Raw genomic sequence first — 23379 nt, forward strand, 5'->3', positions numbered from 1 at the left:
AGGAAGCTCGTTCTAAAAACTCGGCCGTGCTGGTTCACTGCCTGGCTGGCGTTTCACGTTCCGTCACCGTAACGTTGGCCTACTTAATGCATACGCGAGCTCTAAATCTCAACGACGCTTTCACCCTGGTGCGAGATCGCAAACCGGATGTATCACCTAACTTCCATTTTATGCAGCAACTGCATTCGTTCGAACGTCAACTACGTTTGAACACCAACGAGGCCATGGATCAAAGTTGCAGCGGCAGCAGTGGTGTGGGAGTAAGTGTAACAACCGCTGACATTTCCATGGGTCCTTGTGGCTCATCGAAATTCTCTTGCAATTGTATATCGACAGATTGTAAGTGCATACAATCTGGTGGATATATAGCTCAATTGGCCAAGGCCGCAACGGGAATATCCCCCGATTCCGGTATTGAATTTGACCGATGGACCCCATCATCGGATACTGGACTTAAATGAGATCAACTTGTAGGAAAAAGTTTTGTACTGCCGCCTACAATCAATGAGCCACTGCAGGCCGTTAATGTCGACAATATGTCGCCGGCCTCCACCAATTCTTCCTCGACTTCGACCAACACCACCATTGAGGCGGTGTCCATGGTTGAGGTGAACAGAAAGTCATCTACGGAAGAGTAAAGTGTGCTGCAATAAGCTGAACTAACTCAACATTGAACACTTGCTTTCTTCTTTGGAGAGTACAATACAATGAACTGGGCGTACAAAACCTTTTCCTACCTGTTTCAATCCTACAAAAGCACAAATTTTAAGTGTCCCTCCTGCCCCTGCTCCTCAAACAAAACTTCAAAAGCTCCTAATGTTTTTTTATTATTTTTTTTTCTATTTTCTTTTTGTAACAATTGTACATTGAATTGCATACCTTCTATTAAGGGTATTTATTTTTATTAAATATGTATTTTAGTGTATTAAGTTTCAATTTGGAGGGGAACGTTTACAAAAATCCCCTCCTCCCACTCCTTCTGTCTGTCATCACTACCACATACACACACACACACAGTAACATAGTTGAAATTAAATCTTTGTTTTTAAACAAACGTGTGTTAAATTGTTATAAAAAATGTATTAATGTAAGTGGAAATCCCTCAAAGCAAAAAACACATTCTAACTTGTAAACATTTTGTAATGTTTTCGACAAAAAAAAATAACTGAAAAACAAACAACAAATTATTAACCTTTGTATGTACAACGTACATACATGCATTACTGTATAAGTCATTATATTAAAAAATAAAACAAGAATAATACAAGATGAAAAACTAACTGCAAAAAAGGAAAAAAAGTTATGGAGAATTACTGTAATTTATTACATACATAAATAAGTATTCAAATACATTGTAATAGTCCATATACATACATATATATTTATAAAAAAAAAAAACAAACAACCACAAACAAACCTACAGAATATATGAAAAAAGAATAATTTTTTATGAAATAAATCCTTTAAAAATTAAATTTTATCAAATGAAGAAAACAAAATAAAACAAAAAATATTGTCAACAAAAATAAAAATGTGGGATCCACCATGATGTTTTGAAGCAACAGAAATTGCATAAATCGAAGAAGAACTACTACGGCAAGAGTATTGAGCACCTAACTAAACCGAAAAATACTGAGTTACTTGGGTAGTAACCGATTTGTATACCCTACACCATAGGATGGGGGTATACCTCATTTCATCATTCTGTTTTTGTCACCTCGAAATATCCTTCTAAGGTCCCATTAAGTAATTCAGCCTAATTCTGAAAACTCCCAGGGAATTAATTTCTTCCTCGAATAAAATCCTCCTTATCTGATTGAATGGTGAGAGGAAAAGAAGATTTGAGAGAGGGAATTTCGAATTTTCGAAAACAGCTGTTTTCTTTTGGCTAAACATTTGACTATTATTTATTGGAAAAAGAACATAAAATAAAAAAATAAGCAACAAGAAGTCGTAAAGGTTGTTGAGTTTTGCTTTTATAATGTTGACTTTACTTTTTGTATTTTAATAGTGCACAATTATGGCCTACAGCTTGTCACCATATTGTTATTGTCGTAGCCACATTTTCATTTGGAGGTGACGATCCTCGTCAGGCTCCTGTACGTGAGCAAGCTCGTTCTGGTCATTGGCTATTTAAAGGCGCCAATATCTCGCCTTAACATATCGAGCATCATAGGCCGCCCGGCCCCTCACTGAGACCCTCCGCTCCATACCGCTGATTATCCGCGATTGCCGTTGCAGCTACTCCGTATGGGACATTCCACTAGCCAAAACCTGTGGACGCGCCCGGTTGCTCGCAGCTAAGCTTCTCGTGACAGTAATGAACACCACACAAATCGGGCCTAAATGTTCCTACCTTTGCGGTGCTCACTGCAATTCTGTGCCGGGGCTTTTCACGATATTTCCGTGTTGTGATAACAACTTTCCGTCTTCATCCAACAATCGTTGTCTAAAATGAGATGCTTCCAGAGTGGTCTGGTCGACAGATAAATAGACTGTGTCGTATTGTTCCTGCTTGCATGTGGGGCACACATCCTGCACATTGGCGTTTTCGCTTGCCAATAGCGATTTAGGGTATCGTTAAACCTACCGGATCGTTCTTGAGCAGAACTACAATACTTTATTTAGTAATATAGAGTATAGAGGTTTGCTTCTACTTTGTGTGATATGCTGCTTTATCTAAAGCCCACTTTTCTAATCAACATTTCCGGGCGACGGCCGCTTTCTTTGTAGTTGCAACGACTGCTGGACATGGTGCTGCGGAAAGCTACTTTTGGATTTATTCCTACTCCTGTGTAAATGCTGCTAAATGTTACGTCAAGTATTTTTGAATAACTGATGGTATAAAGTTCGATGTTGCAAACGAACAATGTTTCCCACGAACATTCCATTAAGGAACATGAATTTTGCCCGATTCTACTTTAAGCTCAATGATAAGGGACCTCCTTTTAGTATCCAACTCCGAACGGCGTGCCACTTACCGACATCTCTTTATACATATGGGTCTAAGAATATTAAAATACCACATATTTGATACCTATGTATTTTATAGAATTCTCATCTTTAATTGTCAATAAAACTGAAAAACTTTTGCAAAAATTCTATAATGTATACGTGACATATTTAAACTGAGAGAACCTAACAAAATTTTTACTTGTTTTTGATGAAAAAGTGAAAAATTAATTCAGTACATAATATATTGTTTGTAAATAGTAAGAAGTGGTATCAATTTTTCAACAAAAACAATTAAATTCAAAAAATTTTTTTTTTCCTAACACCCTTTCATTTGTTTGGGGGAATTTTTCCCATGTTTTATTATCTCATTCTCCCTTTTATTTCGATTTAGAATACCTATTTTTTCTCCGTGGGAGATATTTGCCTTTTCGAAGTTTGTTTAGAATAAGGGAAAGGGAGTTGGGGAAAAAACTCCCAGGGAATTATTATTCAGAATAGGGCTGTATATATTCCTTATCATCATCAAATTTTAAGTCGATCTAACCATTTCCGTACGTGTTTGTCCATTCAATATCGACGCAGTAAAGCTAGCCGCTTGAAATTTTGACCAAATACTTCTTAGTAACGTAGGTCGATTGGTGTTGTAAATGGTCCAAATCGTACCGTGTTTAGATATAGCTCCCATATAAACCGATCTCCCGATTTTATTTCTTGATCCCTTATAGGGCGCAATTCTTATTCGATTTGGCTGAAATTCTGCACTATGACTTCTAATATGACCTTCAATATCCAAACCATGTACTATAGCCTGAACCGGTCCAATCGCATAGCAATTCTTATCCATTATCCTTATTTGACTATAAAGAGATATCGGGTAAAGAACTTGACAAATGCGACCCATGGTGGAGGGTATATAAGACAGGGCTGCGGAGTCGGAGTCGATAAAATTGTCTCGCCTCCGACTCCGGACAAAGTAATAAAAAATACATCAAAAACTATTTTTTTTTAATAAAAAAATAAAATGGTATTTTATAGTAGACTGTTGTATTCGCGAAAACTTAATTTGTTTTCGCGCTTCTTGGTTGGTCACAAAAATTATTTCATTTTGGTTTTGGATTACACCCAACCAATACAGCTTCTACCAATGTTTTTTTTTCTTTGCCTCTATTTCAAATAGAAAATCAAACCAACAATAAACCTTTAAAGAGTCTCAGCAATGTGGTGTGTTAAATGTTTTGGCAGCGGGCTACAATGATCGCGATTTCGGCCTTTGCCAGAGGCCTCATCAGATTGTGATAACACCAAAAGATTACATGCTTCCACCTACTCACTAATTAGTGAGCAGTGCAATGGTAGAAGCATGCCCTTCGAAGGAACCGTTGGATCTTGTTAGTCAATCTTTTCTTATAACGCAGTTAGAAAAAAAATCAACAGCCAACATCTCTTCAAAAAAATTATAAGATAAACCTTCATGTATAATTTCACAAGGATCGGTTGACAAATACTGCAATAATATCCACATCTAAACCGATATCTTTCAATTTCAATAGGCTTCGTCTCTAGGCGAAAAAAGATTCCTGTAATAAATTTGTACCCACATTAACATTGACAGAAAGACAGACATATGGGTAGAAAAATATCAATTCAAGCTAGAGTTAGGAAAGAGGAAATCTAATGAAATTTGGAATAGCGTAAAATGGACGAATGAAAGTAGGAAAAAAAATTTTCCCGTCTATAAGGTCGTGTTTTGGGGGAAATTTGACTAGTCGAAAGTCGGCAATTTTTTATACCTCGTAAAATCAAACAAAAATGTTATCAAAAATTCTCAGGAGGGAGATTTTTGGAAACCTTTATAATCTTGTTGCATTTAAAGGATTCTATGTTTAAAAAAAAATTAATTACCCTACTTCTTTTGAAACCAGGTGCGGTTGTATGTCAAAGTCATTAAAATCCACTTTTCTTCGTTAAATGTTAAGAAAATTATTTGTTTTGTTATTAAAGCATATTGGCAAAGAAAAATGATTTTTTTTAAAAAATTTAAATTTTTTTTTGAAAAACGTGCTCGGAGTTCTCTCCATAGTCGGAGCCAAAATACGTTGACGGAAATTATTTTTGAACCTTTGAGGCAATACCATATAAGAATTTTTTTTACTTTCAATCCGTTTCAACTTAAAAGGCCAAGAATATTATCTGGTATATGGTAACCTAACTATTTTATGAAGTAACTATATAGTTGTTGGAGCTATTTGTACGCCCTCCACCATAGGATGAGAGTATACTTATTTTCACATTCAGTTTGTAACACCTCAAAATGTTCGTCAGTCTACGGAGTAGCTTTATTCCGCTCAATGAAAGCCCACATTTTACTGGAAGAATTTACTTCTTGTGCACCTAGAAGACTCAAATATTGACCGATTAAGTTAAAAAGGCAATAACTTCTGTAACGACTTCCAAAATATATGGCCAGTATTGCCTGAATCGGTCTATAATCTGAGATAACTTTCTTACAGACAATTCTGTCGATTTGACTTTTTGAATAAATTTTGCACAGACTTTTTATTTTGAATTTACCCAATCATGCGAAGAGTCATGCCGACATCCTATTTAACCAATTTGACACAGCGAAACGGTCGGCAAGACGGCGAATGTCTTATAGGAAGATCCGGATCGTGAGAAAACGAGGCTATTACTCAAAGAAGGTAAGAAGGATGCCAGTATAGCTCTCAGTATCTTAACGGAACACACAGGACTTGTGCAAAATAGGTACGGCAAGTGATAGTATGTGTAGGGAATGTGGGGAAGATGATGTGACGTAGGAGCATTGCCTATGTCATTGTCCGGCTTTCGCGGCTAACATACAGTGGCACTTAGGTGGGCACACAATACCAGATATGAATCAACTAAGGAGCATTTTATGGAAAACAATTAGGGACTTTGTAAGTAGAACGGAATTTCCAACTTAGAGTTTCTTTTTCGGGCTTACTTGTTAGTATCAATAAGCCGATTACTGGCTTAGGTTGTTGATGTTGTAGCCACATTTTCATGTGAATGGGTTGATCCTCGTCAAGCTCCTGTAGGTGAGCAAGCTCGTTCCGGTCCAAAGGACCGATCGCCGCGGGAACAGGATGACCATTAGTTATTTAAAGGCGCCTATAACCCGCCTTGTCCTATCAAGCATCATAGGCACTCAGTATTTGTGTAAGAATCGGTGCCGTTAGTCCTCTCACTGAGACTCCGCTGGATACCGCTGATTGTTCGCGACTGCCGTTGCAGCTTCTCCGTATGGAGCATTCCACTATCTGCAACCTATAGACGGTAGTTCGCAGCTAAAATTCTCATGATAGCAAGGAACACCACACAGATCGGACCTCAATGTTCCAGCCTGTGTGGTGCTTACAGCTATCCCGTGCCGGGCATAGGTGTATGTCCTTAGTGGCATTGGGCGAATTAAACCTCTTTTCAACCTTACCTAAGCTTATATGGATAAGTTTTTAATTTCTGGTTAAAATAGAAATCGTCCAAACGATTTGGCGAAATCCGATCCACGGTGAAGGGTACATATGATTCGGTCCGGCCGAACTTATAGTTTTTTAATTGAATATAATTTTTTAATTTATTTTTTCCGATGGCCTATCTGTTACAAAGCTTGAAACTATGTCGTTAATCAAATCTTTTTCCTTCTATAAAAGTTTCCAAAACGAACCGCCTCCGTATACAACACACTGCTACAACAACCCAAACCCATGGCAGTCGTTTGTACGCACCCGATTGACCCGATAGAATCCTTCATCGGCAAGGGCTGCCGCCTCAGTGCACGTGTTCGTCCTTTTCTCGTCATAGAAGAGGCACTTCCCGGAGTGCCTTCTCCACACGCTTCTGGTTCGTGCCGGGATTGAAAAGAACCCCTGACCCTGGTTCTGTTCGGTTTGCCAGAACCGCCTCCATCATCTGTCGGTGTCGGTGAGCTGTAACCGGAGCATGGAGTGGGTACATTTCCAATCTTGCTCTGACCCCCCGACCTCTCCCCTGCGGCAATATACTCAACAGCATCATCCCAGGCCCAATATTGCCAGGCCAGTGTATAATTTGTGCAATTGAATTGCAACGGTCTCCGTGGCTAGATCGACAAGATTGTCGATTTTATGAATCGGAAGAACATATTCGTCTCAGCGGTCCAGGAGACACAGCTGATCAACATCTGCAGCTTGCACAGTTGTCAGGATACAATGTGCCACGTAAGGATCGCTTAATGAATGGAGGTGGGGGATTGGCCTTCGTGATACACCATTCCGTGAAGTATAGACCCATCTCGCCTGCGCCTGGCGCTAGTAACCCGTACATGGAGTGCATGAGGATAGCAGTCAGGTTAGGTACTGCCGAGATACAGCTATCCAACGTGTACATACCGGCGGTTGGCAGCTGTATCCCAAATAATGGCCAAGCTTACAAGGCCGACTTAAGTGGGCTACTGTATGACCATAATCATCTGCTTTTAGCAGATTTTAATGCGCATCACGTTTCATGGCATTCTCCCCTACGTAACGACAAGCGGGGCATAGTTTTGGCAGAGCTCGTTTTGCACGGTGTTTGAAGACGCCTGAGCCAGTTGTTGTTGATGTAGCAGTGTGTAGTACACTGAGGCGGCAACCCGTGCTAATTACAAAATCCTTAATTGTTTTCCATGCCACGCCGCGAAAGCCGGGCAATGACATAGGAAATTCTCCAATGTCTCATCATCTTCCCCGCATGCCCCACACATGATATCCCTTGTCGCACCGATTTTGCATAAGTGAGCTCGTAGTCCTATGTGTCCTGTTATGATACCGAAAGCTTTACTGACTTTCGGTTTGCTTCCTTTCAGGAATAGCCTCGTCTTCTCACAATCCGAATCTCGCCATAGGATGTTCGTCATCCCGCTGACCGTTTTGCTGTTCCACAGTGTTACATGCGAGTTTGTAGCCCACGCTCTTTACTCAGGCTGCGTCGACCCGAAGGGCTTCGGGCTAACCAAGTTTGTTGACGGCAGTCCTCTGGCCTTCACGGCCAAATCGTCTGTTTTTCCATTTCCCCTCACTCCGCTATGGCCCGGCACCCAAACGCTACGGATCGTGCCATTCTCAGAGAAGGCGTTAATCTCCTTTTTACACTCCAAGACTGTTTGTCACTTTACAGTCTGGTTGTTATTGCCCTTATGGCCAGTTTACTGTCCGTAAAGATGTTCACACTCGACTTCCTCGCGTTAGCCCCACACCACCTCATGCATTCCGGATCTGCGCCTGCAGGACCGTATTATGGTCAGGCAGTCTAAAACAGATTTCGGTCCCTGGGTTCTCTATGAAGACTCCCAGACCCACTTTATTCTCTAACTTTGATTCATCCGTGTAACATGATCTTCTAGATGACAATACAATGGTTCCGTCAATCCAAGACTGTGCCTCAAGTTTCCTTTCAGGTATCCGATCAGAAACCTCTTCCATTCCTTTCAGATTTTCTATCGTCTACTCGATTATACCGCGATGGTATGAGCTGCTTCTATCCTCTTTCCATTCTCCAATCACCTTGAGTCTCAAAGCGGCAATGGTTGCCTCACACTAAATTTGTATATCTAAGGGTCGGATATCTAGAATAGTCTCTAGTGCCCTAGTGGGGTTGTTTTCATAGCTCCGCCTATGCCAAGACAAGATGTTCTCTGAACCTGTTGTATGGTCCTTATGTTGAACTTTTTCTCCATAGCAGTCCACCAAACTACTGAGGCGTAACTAAGTATTGGTCTAATTAAGCTCCTGTAGGGCCAGTTGACTATCATCGGATTCAGGCCCTATTTCGATTGTACGGCTCATCCGCGAGCCTTCTCGGAATGCTCCTGAATATGATACTTCCAATTCCTGTCCAAGATAACTCCAAAGAATTTTACCTTGAAATCGTTCTATTGAACAAACGTGGTGCGTTAAATTAGCCCATCTTCGTCTTCCTGGTGAAGAAGCACATTTCGGTCTTTCTTGGGTTAACATTGAGACCCCTAGATCTAGCCCAGTCGTATGCCATCTGCAGGACCCTTTCGGCCCCTTTGACATGGACATTAGAGATTAACCCGCTAACTCGCCACACATAACTAATATCGGGGGTAATATGTCTTCTCTAAGCTCAAAAATTTAAATGGACAACAGAGGCTGTATGTGGTGAATCAATAAGCGTTGTTTTTGATTACAAGTAATTTGAGCTTTGACAACTTCAATGGCATTCCTGATGCTCAACATTTCAGTTTGAAACGGTACAGTTTTTTAACCGGAATGTCGAAAAGTAAAATCATAAAAAAACTCATTTCGTTTTTTTTATAACAATTCTAAAGCGTACTTTTCCCCGGCCACCATTTAACAAACTTTAAAGGTCATATTTTTCGTTGACTACCGTATTTTATAAAGTGGCATAATGTCAAATCGTGACAAGATCTGTAACTAGGTGAATTAATAAAGGTGGTCTTACGCCTACAGCTGAAAACACCCGTCCAGTTTGAAAGTATTAAGATGTCAGTTCTGTGTTTACATTCACAGCAAACCACCCCATTTTTTGCACGTTCTCTTTGTTTGTGTTTATCTTTCTCTCACACGTACACACACGAGGGCAAGTTTCTTTGGTTTTGTGGAGAACAATGTCAATTTTGCAATGACATCTTAAGGACAAGATGGCGGATTTCACCATATTTTTATTACTTCGCCATGGATCTGTAAGGGGGCTATATCAAGGCACATGCCAATATCTCTCATCAAATTTGTATATATTCAAAAAACGGATCATGTTTGTTTTAAAAATGGATTTAGCTTAGTGTAGCTCAATATCGTACATATAATTTAAACATATAAAACTTTTCACTTTGCTCCAAGCAAAAATAAAAAAAGTATACATTGACTTATTTCCTAGCCGTAATTGAATGTTTTTGAATAATTGTGACGAACGATAAGTTATAATTTATCGTGCCGCCTACCTAATCGCACTTATTTTCCATTAGATATACTTGACGTCAAATTGTCTCTGTAGGGAATTTCATTAAAATTCGATAGCATGAACTATGACCGGACCTTGAAAATTTATTTAAAATACAAAGTTTTCCATTAAAAACGTATATATAGGCTAATTTTTGTTTGTTTTTTCTTCCAAGTATAAGTTGATTCAATTTTATTGAGACCAAAAATTAATGGGTTTGTTTACAATCAGTTTTTAAAATAAAACTGAAGTCAATACTCGTACTGCTTGCTGTCAACGAAGTTTTTATTACGACATTAAGAGTCTGTTCGTTGTCATCCAAATAGTATATAATATTTGCAGTTTGGCAAGCTGGATTGGTGAAACTAAAAACACATTGATTAAAGACAAAATATATTTGGAATTTGTACAAAGAACCATCAGGGCGTTTGCAAAAAAATAAATAAATAAAAATAAATAAATTATACGAAAGGCTGTGTAACATATTAGAAACAACAAAACAAAAACCAAAATATAAAATACAAAACAAACGAAGAAGAAATTAACATTTCAGAGAGTGAGATTGAGATTCCATAAAAATTATGGCCATCAAACTCCCACAAACCAAATACAAATCAACAAACTGGAGAACTATGCTTCAAGTGTATGTCAAGAAAAAAACCACCTCTAAATAGTTAGAGCCTCAAACCAAATAGACCCGCATGGAGAAGTATTTGTTTCAGCTGGCAATGATTTGGAGTTATATTTCCAAATACTTGTGGAGTGATTAGTGGGTTGAAATGCATTCATTTGTAGTTTCGGCCACAATTAATAAACCAAAACAAAAAGAAATTAGTTTAAAAAGATACTATTTACCAATATTTTGGAGAAATTTAAGTGTATGCATTGCTAAATGGATTTTAGAATTAGACAAAGAGTTTGGAATGTTTTTAAAAATGTAACCGAAAGAAAGTATTTTAGAGCAAAATTTAATGTTGAGATTAACTAAAACAAAAAAGCAAAGAAAATTTTGAATTCAAAACAATTACCGTTTTGAAAAGAGAAACAAATATGCCAAATAAAGAAAATGAAAAACAAAAAAAAAAAAAACAAACAAGCAACTGCAAAATATATACGAAATACATTTTGCACATTTGTAAAACTTGTAAAAGGTAACAAAAATATATTTCCAATAAAAAAAGAGACAATTTTTTGAAAAACACCCACCTCTCCTTGTTGTTATTTCATTTTTTCAACTTGATTTTAGAATTGTGTCAAACAATGGACAGTTTTATTCGATATTGCTTTTCAAACTCACACTAACTACATGGAATCAAAAAAGCCAATATAAGAAGTGATTAGTTATTGATTTTGAGTAACATACATCAAAAGGGAAAACAGAAGACCATTACCTAACAAATTTCATTATAGCTAAATACAGAAATAAATATAAAATTTATAAATAATATAGGACGACAAAAGAACGTGTTAAAGCCTACTACAAACTATTGAGTCTTTGGAACACAAATACATTAACGTTTAAATGCTTTGCTCTACGAAGACCCTTGTCGCCAGCATACAATACTGATGACTAAGGGCACATTTGCTACCATTTAAAATATTGTCATTGTTCGAAGCCTGAGTCGAAATTTTTTCTTGCTTTCTCCCCCTCTCTCCCATGCTGACTTGCTTGCTTAGAGACCTTTGTTGAAATATACCTTTTCAGGTACTTTACCATTGGTATTTTTAACCATTTCCTCATAGAATTCCGGCTCGAGGCGCTTAATTGTCGATGTATTCAACGCACTATGGACAAAAGAAAGATTTAAGAGCGAATTCAGTATCTTTTAGAAGGATTTTAAGTCAATAATGCTACTTGTACATACCATATTTGAGGAAATAGGGAGCAGGCCGTTGGTACCATGAAGAGTAAGCTAAAAGGCGAATAATTTTATAATAAATGTTCGTTAGGAATGGAGAAATGGAAGTGGACGCTTTCGAAAATGAGTGTTTAAATAAAATAAAACATGCAAAAAGTGAATGAGGAAAATGTAATGATGGACTATGCATTATATTAGAGGGCAATTTGCATAGAAAAATTTTAAATTGAGTTTTTCACCACTACCGAAATTTTATTCAGCCAAATATTTGTTACCTCATAAGAAACCATAATCAAGTTACATCTGAACAAACTCTATATACATGTTATAGGGCTGACTAACAAACAACATTTATTATTTGAAATGATAAATCGAACTAATAAACTAGACAAAGTTCTTTCGTTTGTTTCAAGACGAGCTCAATGAACGGATTTTTTTTTTTTTTTTTGCAGTTGAAGAGGAAACGCACCAACCACTAAGGGACGCGTTTCGTCCTTGGGTTGGAAGACTTTTCAACTATATTAGGTCTGGAGGCTTCAAGGGCCATACATTGTGGTAAGACGTACTTATATCGAATATACCGCGAAAACGTGTCTCCGATGTAAGCACGACACTAGCGCAAGTTTGACGCCTTTCACACTAGCTGTTCTCGTCCACCGCATGTGTTTTTGAAGTGATCGACTTATTTTCTATGCGACTACCTTGCTTCCGTTGCAAACACATATCATCTGTGCATTTTTTTTTTTTGAAGTTGTATTGATGGCTTCGAACGCTAGACAACGGCAACAAAAACTGGTCAAATGAAGTAACATATTGGTGTTACCTTTGTAATGGTAACTATCCAGCAAACTACAAAGGGTGTACTATTTACAAACAAATATTCACACAGCATTGCCCTCCTCTCAGATCTGGTAGAAAGCCACAAGCAGCTGCACCTCAACCTTTGAACAATCCAGCCCATCGCATAAATGGGGTCTCGTACTCAAACACTGCTAGAAATACCCAAGCAGATATTGTTAAAAGACGTGTTTTATATTCAAAAACAAGCAAACGAATGAAAAATTTTATTTTTCAATATACATACAAAGGGTAGTTTTCATAACTAATATTTCATAGCATACTACCATACATTATAACAAAGTTTATTTATTTAAAGTACAATCTTCATTTCCAACACCCCCATTAGATTGGTCTTTAAAGCCAAGTAAATTGCAACAATGGATATGTTTGGGAGCCGGCAATCCTTTCGTCAGTATGTCTGCCACCATATCTCTAGTTTGAATGTAAGCAATCTTAATTTGGTCTTCTTCAATTAATTCTCTAACAAAGTGATGACGAATGTCGATGTGCTTTGAGCGAGCATGAAATGTATTATTATGTGATAAACAAATAGCACTCTTATTATCGCATTTGATTTCAATGGAGTGAATTTCATCAAGTTCTGTGAGCAAGGATTTAAGCCACATTGCTTCTTGTGCTGAAGTCGATAATGCCATGTATTCAGCTTCGGTGGTAGAAAGAGCTGTAGTCTGTTGCTTCTTTGAATTCCACGATATTGGCCCATTTTGAAATTTAAAAACATAACCAGTGGTTGACTTTCTGTCATCCACATCACCAGCCCAATCAGCATCAGCAAATCCATCTATTTGACTAGATCCATCTTTACTGAATTGCAGTGCATAATGACTTGTCGCCTTAAGGTATCGGAAAATTCTTTTTACAGCTTGCCAGTGTGCTTTACCATAATTTTTATTAAATCGTGAAAGCACCCCCACTGCATATCCAATATCTGGCCTTGTCACCTGCGCTGCGTACATTATGCTTCCGACTGCTTCTTGATACGGTATGGTTTTCATTTCGTTTATTTCATCTTCTGTGGTAGGACACATATTCTTGGTAATTTTCTGGTTGATGTCAATTGGAGTCGAAATTGGGTTGCATTGATCCATGTTGAACTTTTTCAGCATATCTTCAATGTATGAATTCTGATTCAACCATAGCTTTCCATTCTCACGATCCCGTGTTAATTTCATTCCTAAAATATAGTGGGCTGGACCTAAGTCCTTCATCTTAAAACATTTTGAGAGTCTTTCTTTTATGTGCTCTTTACTTCTTTGATTATTTGAAAATATCAAAATGTCATCGACGTAAATTGCCACGTACGTTTTCTCTCCGTTTTGAGTTTTGAAATAGATGCATGGCTCTGTTTTGGATTGTGTGAGACCAATTTTCTTCAGAGTTTCATCTAACTTTCTATTCCAAACTCTACTCGCCTGTTTTAAACCATATATGGATTTCTTTAAGTGACATACCTTACGTGTGTCCGATTTGCAACCTTCTGGGATTTTCATGTAAATTTCTTCTTTTAGTTCACTCTGAAGAAACGCTGTCACAACATCCATTTGATCTATGTCCAAGTCATGACGAACGGCCAGGCTGAGAAGAAGTCGAATGGATGAATATCTCACAACTGGTGAGAACGTTTCGCTATAATCAATTCCTTCCTTTTGTGAATATCCTTTTGCCACAAGTCTGGCTTTGTAACGCTCGATTTCACCGTTAGAATTTCGTTTTATTTTGAACGTCCATTTGCTATCAATTGCATTCCTTCCTGGTGGTAAATCAACAATTTCCCAGGTTCCATTTTCAACAAGTGCATTTAGTTCGTCTGATATAGCCTTTTTCCAATGTTCTCTATCAACACATTTTAAAGCTTCTCTCATATTTTTGGGTTCCTCAGAACATTCTATGAGACTTACTTGCGCATACTTTGGATTAGGCTTCATAGTCCTAGACGATCTTCTTAATTTCGGAGATGCGGTTCTACTGTCATCAGATGAACGGTTATCCACACATTCCTTAAACTCATCTTCAGAAATTTGATCAGAAATGTCCTCATTCTCTTGACCATCCGCTTCGCGAATGTTAGGATCTTCTTCCCCCACTGAATCGCATCCGAAATCTATTTTGTAAAATATAATATCACTTTCCCTCTTTGGGTCATCTAAGAATTCAGATTCCAGAAATTTCACATCCCTGCTCAATGAAACATTTCCAGTTTTAGGATCAAAAAACCTATACGAATTCGGATGTTGTGAATAGCCAATGAAAATCACTTCTTTGCCTTTTGGATCCAACTTTTTGCGTTTCTGCTTTGGGACTTGAACAACGGCCTTGCATCCAAACACTTTTAAATTCTTCAAATTTGGTTTTCTCCCATACCATGTTTCATAAGGACTAAGGAAATTTTGGCGCTTACATGGAGTTCGGTTTATTAAATAAACTGCAGTATTTGCAGCCTCAGCCCAGAAAGTTTTTGGTAGTTTTGAATCAATAAGAAGGCATCTGGTTTTCTCAATGATGGAACGATTCATTCTCTCTGACTTACCATTTTGTTGCGGTGTGAACGGCACCGTGGTCTGATGTTGAATTCCATTTTGCACCATGATGCTTTTCATTTTAGCATTGCAGAACTCGGATCCATTGTCACTTCTAAATGCTTTAATTCTTTTACCAGTCTCATTTTCAACTTGATTTTTGAACTCCAAAAACTTCTCAGAGACTTCACTTTTCTTCTTTAAAAAATAAACAAAAATTTTCGATGAAAAGTCGTCAACAAAAATTAGCATGTATTGTGAGCCCGCAAAGGATGGACATTCCATTGGACCACAAACGTCACTGTGAATCAATTCCAGGAGGTCAGTTGTACGATTGGTTGTTTCATAAAAAGGATATCTTGCAAATTTCCCTTTATAGCATGTAACACACTCGAAGTTACAAGGTTCAAAGCAAATTCCATCAACAGCTCCAGAAGCCATTTTCTTCAAAATGTCATTATTCACATGCCCAAAACGCTTGTGCCACATCTGAACTTGATTTTCTTGAGCCTTTCCTGCTAAAGCCTTATGATTCGAAGTCTTTAATTGAAACATACCATTCACATGATTTCCAGTAGCAATAATTTCCTTGTCATTGGTGATAACCTTACAGCCATTATTAGTGAAACGAACTTCGTGTCCCTTTTGTACTATTTTCGATACTGACAAAAGGTTTAGACATAATTCTGGAACAAACAGTACATCATTGAGCTCAACAGACTCCCTGTTCGCAATTGTAGGCAAATCTATATTTCCAACTCCTTTTACCATCATCTTGGAATTATTTGCAACTGTCACCTCAGCTACTTTTGGTTCAATATTACCATTAAACAATGCCTCATTGGACGACATATGAGCCGATGCTCCAGAATCAAAATACCAGTTCTCTTTTCCGGCACTACTTACCGAAAAGGAACCAATCATTGCATTTGACTTTTTCTTTGTGGTATTTTTGTTTGGGCACTTAGCAGCAATATGTCCAAATTTTTGGCAATTAAAACATTTTGGACCCTTTGGTTTTTGCTTCTGACGACTATTGAGTGCTAAATTTTCATCATTTTGGATGCGCACGTCCTGTAAAAGTTTTAGCTTAATAGAATCTCCTGTGATTTTCATTCCAGAACTTTGAATGCCCATTATCATTGGTTTATATTCCTCAGGAAGACCAGCCAGCATCATTGAACCAACCCATTCTTCATCCAATTTCAAGCCAGCACTTCTAAGCTTATGTGCACTCGTCAATATATCATTTACATACCCATCCACGGACGCAAAATTATTGAGTTTTGCAGAACAGAACCTCTGGATAAGACTGACTCTTCGTACCAAACCAGAATCGGCAAAGACTTGATTCAAAGTATCCCATATTTCTTTGGCATTCTTGCACTCTCGAATATGTGGATACACACATTTGTCCACCAGCATAATTAGCTCTGCTCGGGCTTGAATATTTTTCTCCTCTTTGCTCTCAGTTCCCTCTATAGACTTCCATAGATTCTTCATTTGAAAATATGCCATTACGGCAAACTTCCAATCTTCGAAATTTTCATTTCCATGCAGCTTTTCTATAGCAGTATTATTCGTTGCCATTGCTAGTAAGTAATAACGTATCTTACAAATCACACTTCAATTATTTTACGCGTTCAGGCCCATAACCTGTTAAAAGACGTGTTTTATATTCAAAAACAAGCAAACGAATGAAAAATTTTATTTTTCAATATACATACAAAGGGTAGTTTTCATAACTAATATTTCATAGCATACTACCATACATTATAACAAAGTTTATTTATTTAAAGTACAATCTTCATTTCCAACAGATATACCAGATCCTAAACCCCAGCCACAACTTTCCCAATCACAACATTTCCATTACAATTTAATACCACAAGCTTCCGAGATACAAAACATGTTAAACAATCATAATCAAATAATGCAACAAATGACAAGTCTCAAGGAAAACTGTGAAACACCATCATGGAATACACTATTGCACAGAAGAAATTTAGGCAGCAAATGTCATTGTTGAAAGCTTACAAGGTCCTCTTATAGTATCATCTATTTACAGTCCGCCCAAGCATAATATCAAGAAAGATAAATATACCAATTTTTCCAATACTCTCGGCAATAAGTTTGTGGCGTGTAGTGATTAAAATGCCAAACACACACAATGGGGGTCACGTCTAACCACACCAAACGGAAGACAGCTTTACTGAGTTTGTTGTTGTTGTTGTAGCAGTGTGTTGTACACTGAGGCGGCAGCCCTTGCCGATGAAGGACTCCATGGGATCAATCCGGTACGTACAAACGGCTGCCATAGGATTGCTGGGTTGTTGACATGATGAAGTACGCTCCAATCGTACTTCATCAAATATGATGCGAATCGTAACGTAACTGTAAATGGGGAGCGCCACCGTGAGATGATATCCAACTTTTTTTTGGCCCAAACTGCAAGAACTTGACTTGCATGACATATGGTTTTTTTGTAATTTTGTAATTTGTAAAAGAGGCGAGTTCGGTGAACATTTTATTTCACGTTCGGGACCGGTCAATTGGCCACCTAGATCGGGCGATTTAAAGCCTTTAGACTATTTTTTGTGGGGCTATCTTAAAGCTCAATTGACGCATTGGAAGACAACATTGAAGCATTTATTTGTGAGATACCGTACGAAATGTTGGAAAGAGTATGCCCATATTGGACTAAGCACATGAACCATTTGAGGCGCAGTCACAGCCAACATTTGCATGAATGAATCAATCCTCAAACATTAAATTATATGGACCGTACTATCGATTCATATAAAGAGTTCAGAATTTAATGTTTTTTTTTTTGAAAAACGGACGTTATCTCGTGGAGGCTAAACTTTTTGACTGTTGGACCAAAGATATTTTCCTTCCTTATTATCGCATTAAAATCTCACAGAATGGTTTTAATATCTTGGGCGGCGCAGCGTTCATATTCTCTCTCCCTCTCTCTATACGCTCGTAGAAAATATCTTTGGTCAATATTTCTATGAAATTTTCTCGAAAAGCACATCAAGATCAAATCTCTCGAATTTAAGGTGTTGGTAAAGATATTCTGGTTCCTTGTTGTAGATTACTTTGTGCAGAAGAAGTAAACATTTAGCATTCAGTAAGTTAGTAAATGACATATTTGGTATGCATATTGTGATAGGCTGACTTGTCGATTTTTGTAAAAAAAATTCATGCTAAATCGTTGTAAACCACTTTAAGCTTTTTGCTGGTGTCTGCCTCACAATTTGCAAATATCTGGCATCCATATAACAATGTAGGAACTAAATAAGATTTTGCAAGTAGCATTCTTATGGTAAAGAGAATTGACAAGCGAACAGCCCATAAATTTCGCAGCATTCCACAAATTTTGCCAACTGTTTCATTAACATGATTCATCCACATTGGGTTTGAATTGAAAATCAATCCTAAATTTGAGGCAATTTGAACACGAGCTACAATAGAGTTTCCAATTTTTACAGAAAAATCATCAGATTAGTTTTAGATGGATTTATGCATAATGTATTATTAGCAGCCCAAGAATGTAATGAGTTTAAATTAATGTTTATATTATCCACACATGTTTTAATATCAGGCAGTTTGCAGCTTGTTTATAGTTGGACATGTCAGGCAAGTCATTTATATCATTGAGAATAAAAAGGACCAAGAATAGAGCCTTTAAGTACACCTTTAACGCCAGAAAGGGAGTTTGACCAACTATTGTTACAGAAAACTGACTGTTATCTTTGTGTTAGATATGAAGATATCAGTTTGCAAGCAGTCTCTGAAAAATTTAATAGTTTCAGAAGATTTTGGATAAGATTCCATTGCAGCATATTGTACGGCTTTAGACCATTGTTCAATGCTTTCTATTCAAAGAATATTATAGTAAACAAAATTTAAAAGTCAGCAAAAGAATATTAGGGCTAACAGTGTCAACGGCTTTGCTGTGATCCAAAAGAAGGAGGAGGGATATTTTTATACAAGTTTTGACGAAGGGTTTCAATTACATCAATCAGAACAGTGAAACAACTTATTATCTTTCTATATCCAATTTGGCAGTTTGATAACAGATTTCGAAATATCAGAAAATGTTCAATTTGATTAGTCATTAGGCGTTCCAGTGCTCCATATATGGCAATAGGACGGTAATCATTTTTTAATTTGCGTATGGCTATAATTTTTGCGGAAACGTTGATTTAGTTAACATTGTCTTAAATAAATCAACGTTTCCGGAAAAATTATATATATTTTAAATATGGCAGAATCTTCGGTATAATTATTTTAATAGATCGTGGATTTATTTCATCAATTCCAATCGCATTAGATTTAATAGACAGAAAGCTGTGTATAGAACTTCAGTTTCATCTACACAGCGAAAAGAAAGGGGATTTTCAACAGTTACGATGCACATATTGTCAGTAGGAGTAACATTGTTTATCGAAACAAAATGCTCATTTAATTAATTTACATTCTAGTTAGGTTCCAGTTGAGTATTGCGTTTGTGTCCAATGCCACTCCATTTGAAGAGGCTGTTGACAGCGTTCTGAAATGTGTTATGAAAATACAATGTCTTTGACTCAGTTATATAACAGCTCTTCAGCACTTTTAAAACGTTGATGCAATTGTGAGGTTTTATAGCGCTTCCCACGTCTATACGCAAAGTTTCATTAATCAATCAGATATCTTATTCGCTGGTTAAACCAAGGTGGTTGTGTATTTTAAATTTTTATTCTTTTTTCTGGTACCCAATGATCATATATTGTACATATACTATTTTGAACTGTCATTATGTTAAGAGTATTTTAAATTTTTATTCTTTTTTCTGGTACCCAATGATCATATATTGAACATATACTATTTTGAACTGTCATTATGTTAAGAGTTTTACAACGCATGAAAAATTTATTTTTTCTATTCATACAATATGACAAATTTACAAAAGCAAACAAACTATGTTCTGTTTTAATTATTCAATATAAAGTAGTATATTAGGTTGTTCATTCTCTTTCTTCAACACCGCCACTAGATTGCACTCCTAATCCCATCGGATCACAGCAATGCTAGTGTCTTATTCTTTATAAAAGTTTTGTAAGGATATCGGCGACCATATCATAAGTGTTTATGTATTCGATAGCTATTTTTTTATCTTCGACTAATTCCCTCACAAAATGGTATTTTATATCAATATGTTTTAATCGAGCATGGTATGTGCTATTATGGGTCAAATTTATAGCACTTTTTTTGTCACATTTAATTTTGATGAAAAAAGAATTTCCCAATTCTTTGAACAAGGATCCCAACCATAATGCTTCTTGTGCAGATGCTGATACTGCCATATATTCTGCTTCAGTTGTTGATAACGCGGTGGTTGACTGTTTCTTTGAATTCCGGGAAATACTCCCATTTTGAAACATGAAAACGTATTCTGAAATAGACTTCCTTTCATCAAGGTCACCTGCCCAATCTGCATCAGAAAATCCTTGTAGATACTCATTATTGTCTTTTGAAAATTATAGCTTGTAATCCACTGTGCCTTTAAGGTATCTCATAACACGTTTAACTGCTTCCCAGTGTGGTTTTCCATGATGATTGTTATATCTTGACAAAACCTCCACTGCGTATGATATATCTGGACGACAGACTTGTGCAGCACATGTCAAACCTTCTACAGCTTCTTGATACGGCACGTTACAAGGTTCACCCTCCTTTGATGAACACATATCCTTCGTTAGTTTTTGATTTACATCCAATGGCGTAGAAACAGAATTGCAATTTTGCATATTAGACTTTTTCAATACGTTTTTGATATACAATTCTTGATCTATCCACAATTTTTCGTTTTCTCTATCTCTTGTGATTCTCATTCCCAGAATATAGTGCGCTTCACCAATATCTTTCATTTTGAAACTTTCTGATAATCTTTTCTTAATATTCATTTTAGAATCGTTGTTGTTGGTAAAAATCAAAATATCGTCAACATATATTGCAACGTATGTTATTTCAAATTCATTTGATTTGTAGTAGATGCAAGGTTCGTTTTTAGACTGAGTAAGACCAATTTCGTCTAACTTCTTATTCCAAATTCGACTAGCTTATTTAAGACCATATAACGATTTTCGTAGCTTACAAACTTTCCCATCGTTTTCTTTAAGGCCTTCCGGTATTTTCATATAAATTTCATCGCCCAAGTCGCTTTGAAGGAACGCCGTTACTACATCCATTTGGAACACATGTGGGCAGATGCACCCGAATCAAAAAATCAGTCATTGTTATTAAGATAACGTACCGAAAAACCTCCCATCGCTGAATTTCCACTCTCGTTTTTTTTTTAAATGTTTTCTTGATTGACTTGCTAGGACATTTGGCAGCAATATGACCATATTGATTGCAATTGCAACATTTTGGTCCTTTGTTATTTTTTCCAACTCTCTTTTTGTTACCTGAAAGCGCCATTTCCTTTAATCTTAACATCCTGCAATATCTTTAGTTTTATGGCATCTCCCGTAATCTTAATACCTGTACTTTGGATTCCCATAATCATTGGCTTATACTCGTCAGGCAATCCAGCCAGAAGCATTGATCCAATCCATTCTTCATCCATATGAAGTCCAACAGCTCGTAATTTATGTGCGGAGTTGATTATTTCATTTACATATTCTTTAACATTTGCGCATTCTTTCAATTTTGTTGAGCAGAATTTTTGAATTAATCCAACTCTCCTTACCAAACCATTGTCTTCATAAACTGTGGCTAATGCAGTCCAAATTTCTTTCGCACTACCGCATTCTCGGATATGGGGATAAACAGATTTGTCAACCAATAAAATTAATTCCGCCTTTGCTTGGATATTCTTACCCCCTTTTTCTTCTGTGTCTTGAATGGATTTCCACAGACCTTTCATTTGGAAATATGCCTCAACTGCAAACTTCCAGTCTTCAAAGTTTTCACTTCCACAAAGTTTTTCCAATTGCATATTCGTTGCCATCTTGTGCTCAAGACCTTGTTATAAATTACAGAATTACCCTTATTTTCGATCTTAAAACGCGGAAGGGCCTATAACCTGTTATTATGTTAAGAGTTTTACAACAAATGAAAAATTTATTTTTTCTATTCATACAATATGACAAATTTACAAAAGCAAACAAACAATGTTTTGTTTTAATTATTCATATTCTGTTTTATATAGGGTTGTTCATTCTCTTTCTTCAACATGAATAAATGATATTTGTTCATCAACAGTGGCAAAATGATATATTATGTCCCACGGTACTTCATCAGTAAGGTTGTTGGGTAAATTACCGTTTATTTTCGTAAAATCACGGTAGGTAATTTTTTCATCTTGATTGTTTATGCTTTGAAAATCCTGGTGCAGCAAATTGATCAAAAAGCAAAACACTGGACAAATGATTGACAAAATATATATCTAAAAGGCTGAATGAATGGCTCGAAAACTTGGTGGAAACGGATCTATTAGTCGGTACTAAACCTAAAAACTCCATCCAACTAAAAAGATGTTTCAGATAATATGGAATATTTTTGTTAGGTCTGTAGAAACAACCAATAAGGATTTTCTCATTTGAGTCACAGTTTATTTCCAGAAATAGGTATTCAATGCTGTCCCCTTGTAATGACATACATTTTACAGTTGCATGAAGTCCTGATTTTTAAAATATATCAACGCCGCCACCATGAGTGCGCCTATCGGTTGTGAAAGTGTTATATCCTGATAAGGAAAATATAATGTCACATATTGTATTGTAGAATCAACAAAAGTGTCTCGAAATTCATCAATTTTATTGTTCAGACTTTGTGCGTCAAAATGCACAATTGTAATCCAGGCGTTCGGTTCTTAAGAATCCTTAACTGTATTTTGATATTATCTCTGGAACTGTAGACAGTGTCACTTAGCATTTATAATATGCCTTAAAGCAATGCCAATGGTATGCGTAATAGTTTTAAGTGACGAGATCTATTAATAAAGCCTGATTCGATTATAGTTGAAATATTTTAATGAAAACACAGTAACATATATAAGAAAGAATTAAACAGAAATATAAAAATTTTATTTTATTAGATAAAAAGTAATACGGCTCCACAACATTTTAGGACTCAATATGAGCAAATGCTCTTTCAGGTGTTTCACGAAAGAGATGGGTCAACTACTCTATGTTTTCAATTACTGTAGGGGAGTC

The 23379-nt window shown here is 36.7% G+C and overlaps 2 protein-coding genes across 4 annotated transcripts in view; one reads left to right on the top strand and one right to left on the bottom strand.

Annotated features, from left to right (window-relative positions):
• Positions 1-11032, top strand: part of LOC106087797 (dual specificity protein phosphatase Mpk3) — an 82822-nt gene extending 71790 nt beyond the window's left edge. Inside the window, exon 5 of the mRNA XM_013252968.2 lies at positions 1-11032. Coding sequence (XP_013108422.1) covers positions 1-461 — 461 coding nt within the window. The 3' untranslated portion in view covers positions 462-11032.
• The window catches only part of LOC106087796 (sideroflexin-2), an 18594-nt gene continuing 5418 nt past the window's right edge, over positions 10204-23379 (bottom strand). For all 3 annotated transcript variants that reach the window (XM_013252965.2, XM_013252966.2, XM_013252967.2), the window contains exons 6-7: positions 11802-11849; positions 10204-11721 (exon numbers count right to left, since the gene is read on the bottom strand). In XM_013252965.2, the coding sequence (XP_013108419.1) occupies positions 11610-11721; positions 11802-11849 (160 nt within the window). In that variant the 3' untranslated portion in view covers positions 10204-11609. The remainder of the gene's footprint in view (positions 11722-11801; positions 11850-23379) is intronic.

This window comes from Stomoxys calcitrans, chromosome 1, assembly GCF_963082655.1.
Source record: "Stomoxys calcitrans chromosome 1, idStoCalc2.1, whole genome shotgun sequence".
NCBI lineage: Eukaryota > Metazoa > Arthropoda > Insecta > Diptera > Muscidae > Stomoxys > Stomoxys calcitrans.